This window comes from Pristiophorus japonicus, chromosome 19 (genome assembly GCF_044704955.1).
Source record: "Pristiophorus japonicus isolate sPriJap1 chromosome 19, sPriJap1.hap1, whole genome shotgun sequence".
Taxonomy (NCBI): Eukaryota; Metazoa; Chordata; class Chondrichthyes; family Pristiophoridae; genus Pristiophorus; species Pristiophorus japonicus.
The window spans coordinates 53,771,020-53,787,575 of record NC_091995.1 but is presented as its reverse complement, the minus strand read 5'-3'; the positions used below and the strand labels follow the sequence as shown (position 1 = coordinate 53,787,575).

At 47.1% G+C, this 16,556-nt stretch overlaps 1 protein-coding gene across 1 annotated transcript; it reads right to left on the bottom strand.

Annotated features, from left to right (window-relative positions):
• Positions 1–7,669: 7,669 nt before the first annotated feature.
• On the bottom strand, positions 7,670–15,184 carry LOC139230595 (uncharacterized). Its single transcript, XM_070862417.1, has 2 exons — positions 15,085–15,184; positions 7,670–11,972 (listed from the first exon to the last, which is right to left on the bottom strand). Exons 1-2 carry the CDS (start codon positions 15,182–15,184, stop codon positions 8,191–8,193), a joined length of 3,882 nt encoding a protein of 1,293 aa, XP_070718518.1. The 3' UTR covers positions 7,670–8,190.
• Positions 15,185–16,556: the final 1,372 nt, after the last annotated feature.

Sequence of the window (16,556 nt, the reverse complement as noted above, 5' to 3'; positions counted from 1 at the left end):
GTTGAGGACTGGGAAGCCTATGTCGAATGGCTAGACCAGTACTTTGTAGCCAATGAGCTGGATGGAGAAGGAAATGCTGCAAAAAGGAGAGCGGTCCTCCTCACAGTCTGCGGGGCACTGACCTACAGCCTCATGAAGAATCTTCTGGCTCTGGTGAAACCCACAGATAAGTCGTATGAGGAGCTGTGTACACTGGTTCGGGAGCATCTTAACCCGAGGGAGAGCATGCTGATGGTGAGGTATCGGTTCTACACGTGCCAGCGATCTGAAGGTCAGGAAGTGGTGAGCTACGTTGCCGAGCTAAGGCGACTTGCAGGACAATGTGAGTTTGATGGCTACCTGGAGCAAATGCTCAGAGACATTTTTGTACGGGGCATTGGCCACGAGACCATCCTACGAAAACTTTTGACTGTAGAGACACCGACCCTCAGTAAGGCCATTGCGATAGCACAGGCGTTTATGTCCACCAGTGATAACACCAAACAAATCTCCCAGCACACAAGTGCTAGCAATGTTCATAAATTAATTGGAACTGTGTTTGCGAGCAGAAATATACAAGGCAGAACCCTCGAGTCTGCAACTGCCAGCAGGTGACCCAGATGACTCAGAGTCCCCAACAAAGGATGAATGCAAGACAATTCACACCTTGTTGGCGTTGTGGAGGCTTCCATTCAGCCTATTCATGCCACTTCAAAGGGTACGTTTGCAAGAGCTGTGGAACAATGGGGCACCTCCAACGAGCTGCAAGCTCTGCAAAACTTGCTAACCACCATGTGGCAGAGGAAGATCGGTCCATGTTGGATCAAAGCAATTTTGAGCCTCAGAGAGGAGGCAGATGCTGAAGTACATGGGGTGCACGCATTTTCGACGAAATGTCCACCTATAATGCTAAACGTAAAATTGAATGGCTTACCCGTAGCCATGGAACTGGACACTGGCGTTAGCCAATCCATCATGAGTAAAAAGATGTTTGAGAGACGATGGTGCAACAAGGCATTCAGACCAACCCTGAGCCCCATCCACACGAAACTGAGAACGTACACCAAAGAGCTTATCACTGTCCTGGGTAGCGCCATGGTCAAGGTCACCTACGAGGGCACGGTGCACGAACTGCCACTCTGGATATCCCGGGTGATGGTCCCACACTGCTTGGAAGGTGCTGGCTGGGCAAAATCCGCTGGAACTGGGGTGACATCCGAGCGCTATCACATATCGATGAGGCCTCACGTGCCCAGGTACTTAACAAATTTCCTTCCCTTTTTGAGCCAGGCATTGGAAACTTTTCCGGGGCGAAGGTATGACCCATTCGCCACAAGGCGCGAGCGGTACCTCACATGATGAGGGAGAGAGTGGAAATCGAGCTGGACAGGCTACAACACGAGGGCATCATCTCCCCAGTGGAATTCAGTGAGTGGGCCAGCCCGATTGTTCCAGTACTCAAAAGTGATGGCATGGTCAGGATTTGTTGCGATTATAAAGTAACTATTAATCGTTTCTCGCTACAGGACCAATACCCGCTACCTAAGGCAGATGACCTATTTGCGATGCTGGCAGGAGGCAAGATGTTCACCAAGCTCGACCTGACTTCGGCCTACATGAGGTAGGAGCTGGAGGAGTCTTCAAAGGGCCTCACCTGCATCAACACGCACAAGGGACTGTTCATCTACAACAGATGCCCGTTTGGAATTTGGTCGGCTGCAGCGATCTTCCAGAGAAACATGGAGAGCCTACTCAAGTCGGTACCACGCACGGTGGTCTTTCAGGACGACATATTGGTCATGGGTCGGGACACCGCCGAGCACCTACAAAACCTGGAGGAAGTCCTCCAGCGACTGGATCGCGTAGGGCTGCAGCTGAAGAGGTCGAAATATGTCTTCATGGCAACAGAAGTGGAGTTTTTGGGGAGAAAGATCACGGCGGATGGCATTCGGCCCACAGACACCAAGACAGAGGCTATCAGGAACGCGGCCAGGCCACAGAACGTCACGGAGCTGCGGTCGTTCCTGGGACTCCTCAACTATTTTGGTAACTTCCTACCGGCGTTATGCACCCTCTTAGAGCCCCTACATGTGTTATTGCGTAAAGGTGAGAACTGGGTATGGGGAAAGAAACAAATAATTGCTTTTGAAAAAGCCAGAAACACTTTATGCTCCAACAAGCTGCTTGTATTGTATAACCCGTGTAAAAGACTTGTGCTAGCATGTGACGCGTCGTCGTACGGAGTCGGGTGTGTATTACAACAAGCTAACGTTGTGGGGAAGTTGCAACCTGTCGCCTATGCCTCCAGGAGCTTGTCTAAGGCTGAGAGGGCTGACAGCATGATTGAGAAAGAGGCATTAACATGTGTGTTCGGGGTAAAGAAACTGCATCAGTACCTGTTTGGCCTCAAATTTGAGCTGGAAACCGAGCACAAGCCCCTCCCATCCCTGTTCGCTGAAAACAAGGGGATAAATACTAATGCCTCAGCCCGCATACAAAGGTGGGCACTCGCGCTATCAGCGTATAACTATACCATCCGCCACAGGCCAGGCACCAAGAACTGTGCGGATGCTCTCAGTCGGCTACCATTGCCCACCACGGGGGTGGAAATGGCGCAGCCTGCAAACTTGTTGATGGTGGCGCAGCCCGCAGACTTGTTGATGGTCATGGAAGCGTTTGATAATGGTAAATCACCTGTCACGGCTCGTCAGATTAGGACTTGGACCAGCCAAGATCCTCTGCTGTCCCTAGTAAAAAACTGTGTACTGCATGGGAGCTGGGCCAGCATCCCCGTTGAAATGCAAGAGCTAATCAAGCCGTTCCAGCGGCGAAAGGACGAGCTGTCCATTCAGGCAGACTGCCTGTTGTGGGGTAACTGCGTAGTGCTACCCAAAAAGGGCAGGGAGACGTTCATCTCGGATCTCCACAGCACACACCCGGTATAGTAATGATAAAAGTGATAGCCAGATCCCAGGTGTGGTGGCCCGGTATCGACTCTGACTTAGAGTCCTGTGTACGGCAATGCAGCGTATGTGCTCAGTTGAGCAACGTGCCCAGAGAGGCACCACTAAGTTTGTGGTCCTGGCCCTCCAGACCATGGTCGAGGATCCATGTCGACTATGCGAGCCTGTTTCTCGGTAAACTGTTTCTGGTGGTGGTGGATGCTTTTTCAAAATGGATTGAATGTGAAATAATGTCGGGAAGCACCGCCACAGCCACCATTGAAAGCCTGAGGGCCATGTTTGCCACCACGGCCTGCCTGATATACTGGTCAGTGACAACGGGCCATGTTTCACCAGTGCCGAATTTAAAAAATTCATGACCCGCAATGGGATCAAACATGTCACCTCGGCCCCGTTTAAACCAGCCTCCAATGGGCAGGCAGAGCGGGCAGTACAAACCATCAAACAGAGCCTTAAACAAGTCACAGAAGGCTCACGCCAAACCCGCCTGTCCCGAGTACTGCTCAGCTACCGCACGAGACCCCACTCGCTCACAGGGGTGCCCCCGGCTGAGCTACTCATGAAAAGGACACTTAAAACCAGACCCTAGCTGGTTCACCTCAACCTGCATGATCAGGTAGAGAGCAGACGGCAGCAACAAAATCTAAATGATGGTCATGCCACTGTGTCACGGAAAATTGATCTGAATGACCCTGTGTATGTGCTAAACTGCGGACATGGTCCCAAGTGGATCGCGGGCACGGTGATAGCTAAAGAAGGGAGTAGGGTGTTTGTAGTCAAACTAGACAATGGACAAATTTGCAGAAAGCACCTGGATCAAACGAGGCTGCGGTTCACAGACTGCCCTGAACAACCCACAGCAGACACCATCTTTTTCGAGCCCACAACACACACCCAAAGGATCAATGACAACACGCCGGACCAGGAAATCAAACCCATCATGCCCAACAGCCCAGCAAGGCCAGGTTCACCCAGCAGCCCTGCAGGGACAACAACACGCCAGCCCAGCGAGGGCACAGCCAACACATCAGAACAGACATTTGTACCGAGGCGGTCCACCAGGGAAAGAAAGGCTCCCGACCGCCTCACCTTGTAAATAGTTTTCACTTTGACTTTGGATGTTGTGTGTCTGTAAAGCATGCACTCCCATGTTCCACCACCAGGGAGCGCATCACCTGAAGTCCCAAGGGATCCCAGCATCCCTTGGGAGCACTGTATATAAACCGGCCCCCAAGGCCTGTTCCTCACTCTGGAGTGCGAGAGGGATGGAATACAAAAGCAGGGAGGTCCTGCTGCAACTGTACAGGGTATTGGTGAGGCCGCACCTGGAGTTCTGCATGCAGTTTTGGTCACCTTACATAATGAAGGATATACTAGCTTTGGAGCGGGTACAGAGACGATTCACTAGGCTGATTCCGGAGATGAGGATGTTGATAGATTGAGTAGACAGGGTCTTTACTCGTTGGAGTTCAGAGGATGAGGGGTGATCTTATAAAAACTTTTAAAATAATGAAAGGGATAGACAGGATAGAGGCAGAGAGGTTGCTCCACTGGTCGGGGAGACTAGAACTAGGGGGCACAGCCTCAAAATACGGGGGAGCCAATTTAAAACCGAGTTGAGAATGAATTTCTTCTCCCAGAGGGTTGTGAATCTGTGGAATTCTCTGCCTAAGGAAGCAGTTGAGGCTAGCTCATTGAATGTATTCAAATCACAGATAGATAGATTTTTAACCAATAAGGGAATTAAGGGTTACAGGGAGCGGGCGGGTAAGTGGAGCTGAGTCCACGGCCAGATCAGCCATGATCTTGTTGAATGGCGGAGCAGGCTCGAGGGGCTAGATGGCCTATTCCTGTTCCTAATTCTTGTGTTTATGTTCTTATGTAAGACCATAATAAGGGGCTCTATTCAGTATTTGGGCCACGCTACATTACCAGATATTATAGATTTACAGTCACATTCTGGTTTGTCGGGATTGGGGGGGGTCACTAATGGAGTGGCCTTTGGTACTGAACACGAGGAAAGTATCAGAGTAAAAACATATCAAGCACTTTATACTAAAATAATATTACTCGATGAGGTTAGACACCCATCCTCCAGTCACTTGGTCTGTACACAGCTTTGTCCGGGTATTTAATAGTTATTACAGATGGCACTGAACTGGATTAAATCATTTGTTTTATTGACATGCAGTTATAGCTGATCAAAGTTTATACAGTTTCAAAGCAAATCACTGGATAAAGTCAAGTTGACTAATGGAATATAGAAACACTTGTTACAACCTTATATAAAATGTAATTAAATTCAAACGCTGTGGAACAGAATTCAAGTATCTATTCACTGTGGAATTAAAATTCCAAACTATGGCAATCAGAATTTCAGAATAAAAATTGAACAGTAATGGTTTAAGATAATTGTAAAATTCGACAAACAGGTTAACATTGCCAGGAATCACATTATCCAATCATTGAGCACAAGCATAAATTGTAATCTGTTATTTAATTATTTAAAGAAAGCATGTGAAACAATAAAATGACAACACATAACTCTCAGACCAGCGACTATAAATGTTCATGTAATGTTTAGCCTCTCTGTATTACAGCATTAGAAGCCTGTTCCATTTACTACATGCTTCTGAAGTCAGTTACTGATTTCCTTTTGATAAACAGAGAAAATACTGTTTCACGTTTCGGATTGAGATCCCAAGTCAAAAACAAAGGTTCACCCTATTGTTTCTATTTATAGATCCCGATGGGTCTGTTGTGTATTTACATTTTATTATTTGGGATTTTCAGCATTATTTCTTTGTATCTAAGAGTTCCTGGGCAGTTATTCCCCCTCACCACCATACAGAACTTTCAAAAGGGAATTGGATAAACAGTTGAAGAGGAAAAGCTGCAGGGCTATGGGGAAAGAGCAGGGGAGTGGGACTAATTGGATAGATCTTTCATAGAGCCAGCACAGGCACAATGGGCTGAATGGCCTTTCTGTGCTGCATCATTCCATGGGATAGGAAATGGAGGAACATCTTTATTCCCCAATTGTCTCTTGGATGATTGAGATGTTGGTGCTCTCTGGGTATGGCTGTTTGTATTAACTCCAAACAGCCCACGATCAGTATACAGCCCTTTGCTGCTATAGGGTCAATCCTTTACAGAAAGATTACATGCTGAAAGAAAATAATTCATCCAAAAAGTTAAATTATTAACCAGAAAAGCTGATCGGAAATCAAGGACTGAAAAACAAAAGTACCACCTGTGTGGATATCTTTACTTTAATATATTTATTGGGGAGATTTTCACCTTCCCGCCCAGGTGTGAAACTGATATCCCTCATCAAACGCCTGTTACAGAAACCAGAGAGCCAAACGGTCAGGGTGAAAATTACCCCATTTGTGTCTTTCAATGTGTGAACCAGTGGGGCAAATGGACTTTCACCACCTGCTAAACAGTGGGAGCACATTCCAGCATATAGGACGCTGTTGGAGAAACTGGTTAAAATCTATTAAATTCCTCGGAGCCATTCCCACTCCATAACCTAGTGGGAAGGGCAGTGTTTCCAGCCTCTCCCACTCCCACTTCTTAACCTAGTGGGAAGGGCAGGTTCTCCAGCCTCTCCCACTCCTTAACCTAGTGGGAAGGGCAGGGTCTCCGGCCTCTCCCACTCCATAACCTAGCGGGAAGGGGAGGTTTTCCAGCCTCTCCCACTCCATAACCTAGCGGGAAGGGCTGGGTCTCCGGTCTCTCCCACTCCCACTCCATAACCTAGCGGGAAGGGCAGGGTCTCCGGTCTCTCCCATTCCCACTCCATAACCTAGCGGGAAGGGCTGGGTCTCCGGTCTCTCCCACTCCCACTCCATAACCTAGCGGGAAGGGCAGGGTCTCCGGCCTCTCCCACTCCCACTCCATAACCTAGCGGGAAGGGCTGGGTCTCCGGCCTCTCCCACTCCCACTCCATAACCTAGCGGGAAGGGCAGGGTCTCCAGCCTCTCCCACTCCCACTCCATAACCTAGTGGGAAGGGCAGGGACTCCGGCCTCTCCCACTCCTTAACCTAGTGGGAAGAGTAGGGTCTCCGGCCTCTCCCACTCCATAACCTAGCGGGAAGGGCTGGGTCTCCGGTCTCTCCCACTCCCACTCCATAACCTAGCGGGAGGGGCAGGGTCTCCGGCCTCTCCCACTCCCACTCCATAACCTAGCGGGAAGGGGAGGGTTTCCAGCAGAGTTATTGAACAGATCAGGAGTGGCTCCGAGGAATTTCCCGCCTGTATGGGGCCGACTTTGACTTCAGATGGTGAAAAGGCCGCTGCGATTCTGAGGCCCTGGTGGATGAGCTGTGAATGTCAAACAGCGTCCCTGATACAGCTCAACGCTCTTCAACCTGAGGAATGGACACCAGCAGAGCCCCGTGGGTAGGTGCTCGGAGTGGGGGGAGAGAGAGCCCCGTGGGTAGGTGCTCGGAGTGGGGGGAGAGAGAGCCCCGTGGGTAGGTGCTCGGAGTGGGGGGAGAGAGAGCCCCGTGGGTAGGTGCTCGGAGTGGGGGGAGAGAGAGCCCCGTGGGTAGGTGCTCGGAGTGGGGGGAGAGAGAGCCCCGTGGGTAGGTGCTCGGAGTGGGGGGAGAGAGTGCCCCGTGGATAGGTGCTCAGAAGAGGGGAGTGGTGAGTTGGGGGTGGGGTGGGCTGGCAGAGTCCCGCAGTATTTTTTTGGAGGGACACTTCTCCAGAAACAAAAACCAGTTGTTAAATTTTTTGGCCATTTACTGATTAGGCACCCGTGCTATGAGTGCTCTGCAATGTATCTCAACATTTCAATCAGGGTTTTAAATTGTCCAATTACAGAACAAAGCTAAATCTGAACATCTATTTTAGGTGCAGAGAGTTAGTCTGTGTGCCAACCACCAAGGGCTATTCATGGAGGGGAGACACAGACTCCAGGCCTTGACTCATTTCACTCGATGTGTTTGTGCTTTCTACTGGAAATTGGCCCCATTCAGTCACTAAATCAATGGCTCTGATATTACTCCCAGCATGGCACGTAGGACCCTCACCAATAACAAACAGTGGCTCACTGATCAATGCTACGGGAGATCGGCCAGTGAACATCTACTCCCCATATTGGGAACAGCTGGATGGTTAGTTAAATCAGTGAAATACAATTCGGGATTAGTTTATCAACTGAGGGAAACATCTGTCCTCCATATTGGGAACAGCTGGATATTATTTGTCAGTTATTGCAGGCTGAATTAGGAAAGTTTAACGTTTGATCCAATTGCAGAAATTAGCAAACATTCCTTTAGGTTTTTCTGCGACACTCTTACTTCCCTGTCCAGGTTGATGCTTCCAGTCCTCTGGGAACAACCCCTCACCCTTGGCAACTTTTGCTATTAGCTCAGCCCGTTCCTTGACTGCATTCAGTGACTGAATTCGCTCCAGGTACCCAGGCTTAACCTCCTCTTTCTCGGTTTGAATCAGCAGGCTGATGTAATCTGGGGTCGATAATGGGTTTGGTCTGAGAGCTATTTTTTCAAGTCTTAAAATGCTCTGAGATGATTTTTCAATCAGCAGCAACACGTTGTCCCGCACGATTGCCAATTCCTGCTGGAGTTTCTCCATGATTTTCTGATGTGTCATCTGTTCACCAAATGCTTTCTCATACTGTGCTTTCAGCTCACTGTATGTCCTCTTCTCCTTTCTGATTACATACTCAAATCGGTACTGCATGTTGTAATGAATAGACCAGATACATTTATTAGGACAGACTCTGCAGTTCCCATTTCTGTCCATTGCTGAACATTGCCTTTTATCAGCATCATTAGCATACGCACAGGGATAGTGACAGCTGAAGTTACATTTCTGACAGTTGGTTATGTAATTGCCGGTCCCGCTGATATCTTCCTTTACTGCAACTGTGACTTCAAGTTCATACTCAAAGTCTTTATTTGCATCCAGCTCGACCTGGTGTTGGTTCAAAGCCTGTTGTGTCTTCCTGATCTCCTCCATTGTCAGCAGACCCGCTTTGATCTGAGGCTGCAATCCCGCTACCGCAGTCTCCAGCTGCCGACGCTCCACGAGGACCTCCTTTGTCAAGCGTAAACTCTTCGTTTCCATTTTGCTCAGAGCTGCAAAGAATTTCTTCATACTGCTTGATCCCATCTTCCAGAACATTGCATCAAAGTTATCATCCTCCTCCTCCTCCTCCTCCTCCTCATCACCAGCATCAGCGCTCCTCTTGTTGGCAGAGTTTCCAGAAGCTGAACTTGGGGCAAATATGGCTGAATTGTTGAACTTGAAGTGAACTGGACGACCTTTTTTATCTTTGGGACATGGTACCTCAGCAACGTTGATGGCCTCCAGAACGGGGGGAACTTTCCCATCCGCGAATGTCACCAGTATTCGGATGTTCTCTGCAATATCTTTGCCAAAAATGGAAAGAATCGAATCAAAGATATATTTCTGTGCATGAGTCAGCCGAGCCAAAGAGGCTTGAACAACAAAACACACGGCATCGATCTGATCAACACCATCTGGGGAAGTAAAGAACTGTTGGATCTGATCAGTGATCGACTGATCTCGGGTTATCCCCCTGGTATCTCCGAATCCCGGCGTGTCTATGATAGTGAGAGAGTAATCAATCTTGAATCCTTTTTGATGGTGGAGTTCGTAGGCAGTGATTGAGGATGTCTGGCTTTCAGCCTGGGACCTTCCTGTCTCTTCATCTATTAATTTGTATCTGAAGTTGTCCTCCCATTCCACACCCAGGATATAGTTGATCATTCCATTGATGAGGGTTGTTTTTCCTGCTCCTGTTGCTCCAAGAACCATAATTGTCCTGACGCTGCATTTTGTGGTGGGCTTTCCGAAGGAACATTTTACTCGGTGCCCAGCCTTGTCAAGTTGTTTCTTCTTTAAGTAGAGTGTGTAAATGGAAGGGTTACCACTGTCTGTTAATTTACTAACTCTGCAGAGTTTCCCAGCTAGACTCTTCGGTTCACTTTTTGTTTCTATTAAAACCTCATGACTTGGTGCACTAGAACCACCTTCTCTACAGTCTGCAGACACTCGCACACTATAGGATGTCTTGGGTTTCAATCCCTCTAAAGTATAACGACATTCACTGTCTGTTGTCTTTATTTCCTCCCATAATCCATTCTCCGTGATGGAGGTAACTGCCTTTCCTTCTCTATATTCTATCCTGTACCGAACAATATCAACACCAGCTCCAATCTCAGTCGGCCTGGCCCAGGTGAGTATTGCATCAAACCAGTGGACCTGGAGTGTTGAAGGTTTACTTGGTGGACTTGTAGGAAGTGTGCTGACACTGTAACTATCACTGGCCATGCTGACCCCTGCCTTGGTCACTGCTCTATATTGGAATTGATACTCCCGGTGTGGCTGTAACCCAGGTATTGTGAAGGAGTCGGATTTATCAGTTGTATCCACCGTTGCCCATTCCTCCTGTTGGGTAGCTCGGTACTCCACCTTGTACCCAACAATCTCACCAGCACCGTATCTTGGTGGCAGTAATTGGAGTGTCACACTGTCATGTGTTGTTCCACTAACCACAGGTCTCTCCGGCCTTGACGGGGGTTCGAAGCAGTAGCTCACCACAAACCCTCCCTCATACAGATAAATCGATGCTCCTACATTACTGTCATCCTGCACAGAAGCAACAATGAACTTTGTTTTACCTTGTGCTCTATTAGCTGTGGCAAAATCCAGGAATAAGTGAGCACACTCCCTCATCCTCTGGGATACAGACGTGGATTTAAACCACTGCTGGTTGTCATGTTCTGCTCGAACCTGGTTAGCAGGATTTGGTATCTGCATTATCTCAGCTGTGTGAGATTGTAGGTAGCTGGCTGCTTCTGACAGGTAGAAATCCTTGTGATACAGTGATGTGAATGTGAAGCAGACCACATATTCTGTCACTGGATCCAACACTTCTCTATCCAACTCGCTGCTTGATTTCACAACCTGTATATCTTTCAATGTCATGAGGTAAGATCTCACTGTGTTAATTTCTCGCTCCTTGTCATCCAGCCATTTGATCACTGACTGGTGTTTGAATGGTGACTGTTCCTGGTTCTTCAGAATATCCACCAGTAACCCTTCCTCCTCCCCACCTCCACGGATACGTGGCAACACTCTCGCTAAAGTCTTCTGGAAAATCAATTTGTACTCCTGACACATCTCTCGGAATTTCAGTATGCAGTCCCCAATCTCTGGCAGTTTAATGGTGATATTGTCTCTCATCATATCATTGCATCTCATCACTGTCCCATTGAGCTGCTCCAGCACAGACTGGGAGCGATTGACCAGTCCGATACTGATCTCTCGTACCAGCTGAGCAGCTTTGGAGTCCAGTTTGTTGAGGGGGTAGAGCCAGACTCTCATGGGCACTGCGTGCTCTTTATTTGGGCCCAGTAACTTTGGGAGGCTGGAGTAGATTTTGATGGCATCTTGGAATGTGGTGGGATTGTTTTCCAGTGAGAAATCCCCATAAAAGGTGCAGCTGAATTTCTGGGCATTTGATTTTTGTTCGTCTGTCATTTTTAGGGAGGCCTGACCCTCAATAGCAATCTGAGGAATAAATTTAATTGTCACCTGCAGGTTACCCTGAATATCCTGTAGGGTCTCTGCTGAAGAGACCTCTCGATCAAACACAAAGAAAGCCTGAGCCCCATACAGCACTGCTGTAACCACGTGAGTTGCTGTCCCTTCATCAAACACATACGGGTAGGTTACATTCTGCCGCCCCAAGTGACTCATTGTCAGCTGTTCAAACCTGGTTGTTGTTTGGTACTGAAGGGTCACTTGGGCCTGTTGCTTCGAATTCTTTGTGTCGTTGAGATATTTCGCAGACCCATCCACCTCTATCAATCCACCCAAGAAACTTGCTTTCAATGATGCGTCCACATTCAGTGCAGAGGCTTTATTCTCAATGGAGTCGGAGGCAATGATGTGAAACTCTGTGTTAGGCTGAGATCGTACAGCAAGGTCTTTTCCCAGTGTGTCTAAGTCCCACAATGTGAGCCCTACAGAGAAAAACACATCAGTAAACAGATTAATAATGTTAATGGGAAATGAGAAAAATCAATCCTCTGCAGAGCAGGTAATGTAGATTCAGTGGGGCAAATTAGTGCAGTGACCACCTGAGTATTAAGTATTTCCAAGTGCAGAACAAGAAAATTTGACGGGAAGGATCACACGGATCTTCCATACATTAAGAGACAATCTGATGGAGATCACATGGATCTTACCAAAATTCCCTGGATTCTGGGGAGGTCCCAGCAGATTGGAAAACTACAAATGTTTAAAAATTTTAAAAAGGAGGCAGACAAAAAGCAGGAAACTATAGACCAGTTAGCCTAACATCTGTGGTTGGGAAAATGTTGGAGTCCATTATTAAAGAAGCAGTAGCAGGACATTTTGCAAAAGCATAATTCAGTCAGGCAGAGTCAGCATGGATTTATGAAGGGGAAGTCATGTTTGACAAATTTGCTGGAGTTCTTCAAGGATGTAACGAACAGGGTGGGTAAAGAGGAACCAGTGGATGTGGTGTATTTGGACTTCCAGAAGGCATTTGACAAGGTGCCACATAAAAGGTTACTGCACAAGATAAAAGTTCATGGGGTTGGGGGTAATCTATTAGCAGGCATAGAGGATTGGCTAACTAACTGAAAACAGAGAGTCAGGATAAATGGTTCATTCTCTGGTTGGCAATCAGTAACTAGTGGGGTGAAGCCGCAGGGATCAGTGCTGGGACCCCAACTATTTACAATCTATATTAATGACTTGGAAGAAGGGACTGAGTGTAACGTAGCCAAGTTTGCTGATGATACAAAGATGGGAGGAAAAGCAAAGTGTGAGGAGGACACAAAATCTGCAAAAGGACATAGACAGGCTAAGTGAGTGGGCAAAAATTTGGCAGATGGAGTATAATGTTGAAAAGTGTGAGGTCATGCACTTTGGCAGAAAAAAAATCAAAGAGCAAGTTATTATTTAAATGGAGAAAGATTGCAAACTGCCGCAGTACAGCAGGATCTGGTGGTACTTGTGCTTGAAACGCAAAAGGATAGAATGCAAATACAGCAAGTGATCAGGAAGGCCAATCGTATAGAAACATAGAAAATAGGTGCAGGAGCAGGCCATTCGACTCTTTGAGCCTGCACCACCATTCAATATGATCATGGCTGATCATGCAACTTCAGTACCCACTTCCTGCCTTCTCTCCATACCCACTGATCCCTTTAGCCGTAAGGGCCACATCCAATTCCCTTTTGAATATATCCAATGAACTGGACTCAACAACTTTCTGTGGTGGAGAATTCCACAGGTTCACAATTCTCTGGGTGAAAAAGTTTCTCCTCATCTCAGTCCTAGATGACTTACCCCTTATCTTTAGACTGTGAGCCCTGGTTCTGGACTTCCCCAACATCGGGAACATTCTTCCTGCATCTAACCTGTCCAATCCCGTCAGAATTTTATATGCTTCTATGAAATCCCCTCTCATTTTTCTAAATTCCAGTGAATATAAGCCTCGTCGATCCAGTCTTTTTTCATATGTCAGTCCTGCCATCCTGGGAATCAGCCTGGTGAACCTTCGCTGCACTCCCTCAATAGCAAGAATGTCCTTCCTCAGATTAGGAGACCAAAACTGCACACAATACTCAAGGTGTGGTCTCACCAAGGCCCTGTACAACTGTAGTAAAACCTCCCTGCTCCTATACTCAAATCCTCTCGCTATGAAGGCCAACATGCCATTTGCTTTCTTTACTGCCAACTGTACCTGCATGCTTTCACTTTCAATGACTGATGTACCATGACACACAGGCCTCGTTGCACCTCCCCTTTTACTAATCTGTCACTATTCAGATAATATTCTGCCTTCCTGTTTTTGCCACCAAAGTGGATAACCTCACATTTATCCACATTATACTGCATCTGCCATGCATTTGCCCATTCACCTAACCTGTCCAAGTCACCCTGCAGCCTCTTAGCATTCTCCTCGCAGCTCACACTGCCACCCAGCTTAGTGTCATCTGCAAACTTGGAGATATTACATTCAATTCTTTCGTCTAAATCATCAATATATATTGTAAATAGCTGGGGTCCCAGCACTGAACCTTGCAGTACCCCACAAGTCACTGCCTGCCATTCTGAAAAAGACCCGTTTATTCCCACTCTTTGCTTCCTGTCTGCCAACCAGTTCTCTATCCACATCAATACATTACCTCCAATACCATGTGCCTTAATTTTGCACACTAATCTCGTGTGGGACCTTGTCAAAAGCCTTTTGAAAGTCCAAATACACCACATCCACTGGTTCTCCCTTATCCACTCTACTAGTTACATCCTCAAAGGTATCTTGGCATTTATTGCAAAGAGAATGGAGTATAAAAGCAGGGAAGTCTTGCTACAGCTATATAAGGTATTGGTGAGGCCACACCTCAAATACTGCATGCAGTTTTGGTTTCCATATTTACGAAAGGATATACTTGTTCTGGAGGCAGTTCAGAGAAGGTTCACTAGGTTGATTCCGGGGATGAGGGGCTTGAGTTATGAGGAAAGGTTGAGTAGGTTGGGCCTTTACTCATTAGAATTCAGAAGAATGAGAGGTGATCTTATCGAAACGTATAAGATTATGAGGGGGCTTGACAAGGTGGATGCAGAGAGGATGTTTCCACTGATGGGGGAGACTAGAACTAGAGGGCATGATCTTAGAATAAGGGGCCGCCCATTTGAAACAGAGATGAGGAGAAATTTCTTCTCAGAGGGTTGTAAATCTGTGGAATTTGCTGCCTCAGAGAGCTGTGGAAGCTGGGACACTGAATAAATTTAAGACAGAAATAGACAGTTTCTTAAACAGTAAGGGGTTATGGGAAGCAGGCGGGGAAGTAGAGCTGAGTCCATGATTAGATCAGCCATGATCTTATTGAATGGCGGAGCATACTCGAGTAGCCGGCTGGACTACTCCTGTTCCTATTTCTTATGTTCTTATGGATCTTACATACGGTAATAGACAATGTGATGGGGGAATCACAAGTATCTTAAACATATTAATAGGCAATCTGATGGTGGATGACATGCTTCTTACGACATCACAAGGAGGAAATTAGTGTCCCAGAGTTGCTATTACTGTATTACCTGGGATCAGAGAGTCTGATCGGCAGTCATACAGCATTCCCAGCTGGAAAGGCCGGCCCAGAGCTGCCAGTTCTATCGTCACTTTTTTTCCGTGAGTCATTGTTCCACACTTTTCAAATCCTCAGAGTTTCCTGTAATCGAAGGTTTGAGGGTTAATGTCTGTCACACAGCACCAAACAAAGCATCAGCATCAGAGTTTAGAAATAAAGGCCTGGATAGTAACAGGGTTAGGAAACCTGGGTACCCTGCATGCTGTGAGTTTTAACAGTGTAATTCTGTCTGAGAGACGAGACAGATACAGCACTGTCAATTTTAGGCCTGGTCTCTCATAAGAACATAATAAGAATTAGGAACAGGAGTAGGCCATCTAGCCCCTCGAGCCTGCTCTGCCATTCAATAAGATCATGGCTGCTCTGACCGTGGACTCAGCTCCACTTACCCGCCCGCTCCCCGTAACCCTTAATTCCCTTATTGGTTAAAAATCTATCTATCTGTGACTTGAATACATTCAATGAGCTAGCCTCAACTGCTTCCTTGGCAGAGAATTCCACAGATTCACAACCCTCTGGGAGAAGAAATTCCTTCTCAACTCGGTTTTAAATTGGCTCCCCCGTATTTTGAGGCTGTGCCCCCTAGTTCTAGTCTCCCTGACCAGTGGAAACAACCTCTCCGCCTCTATCTTGCGTATCCCTTTCATTATTTTAAATATTTCTATAAGACCACCCCTCATCCTTCTGAACTCCAACGAGTAAAGACCCAGTCTACTCAATCTATCATCATAAGGTAACCCCCTCATCTCCGGAATCAGCCTAGTGAATCGTCTCAGTACCCCCTCCAAAGCCAGTATATCCTTCCTTAAGTAAGGTGACCAAAACTGCACGCAGTACTCCAGGTGCGGCCTCACCAATACCTTATACAGTTGCAGCAGGACCTCCCTGCTTTTGTACTCCATCCCTCTCGCAATGAAGGCCAACATTCCATTCGCCTTCCTGATTACCTGCTGCACCTACAAACTAACTTTTAAGGATTCATGCACAAGGACCCCCAGGTCCCTCTGCACCTCAGCATGTTGTAATTTCTCCCCATTCAAATAATATTCCCTTTTACTGTTCTTTTTCCCCAAGGTGGATGACCTCACACTTTCCGACATTGTATTCCATCTGCCAAACCTTAGCCCATTCGCTTAACCTATCTAAATCTCTTTGCAGCCTCTCTGTGTCCTCTACACAACCCGCTTTCCCACTAATCTTTGTGTCATCTGCAAATGTTGTTACACTACACTCTGTCACCTCTTCCAGATCCTCTATGTATATTGTAAACAGTTGTGGTCCCAGCACCGATCCCTGTGGCACACCACTAACCACTGATTTCCAACCCGAAAAGGACCCATTTATCCTGACTCTCTGCTTTCTGTTCGCCAGCCAATTCTCTATCAATGCTAATACATTTCCTGTGACTCTGCATACCTCTAT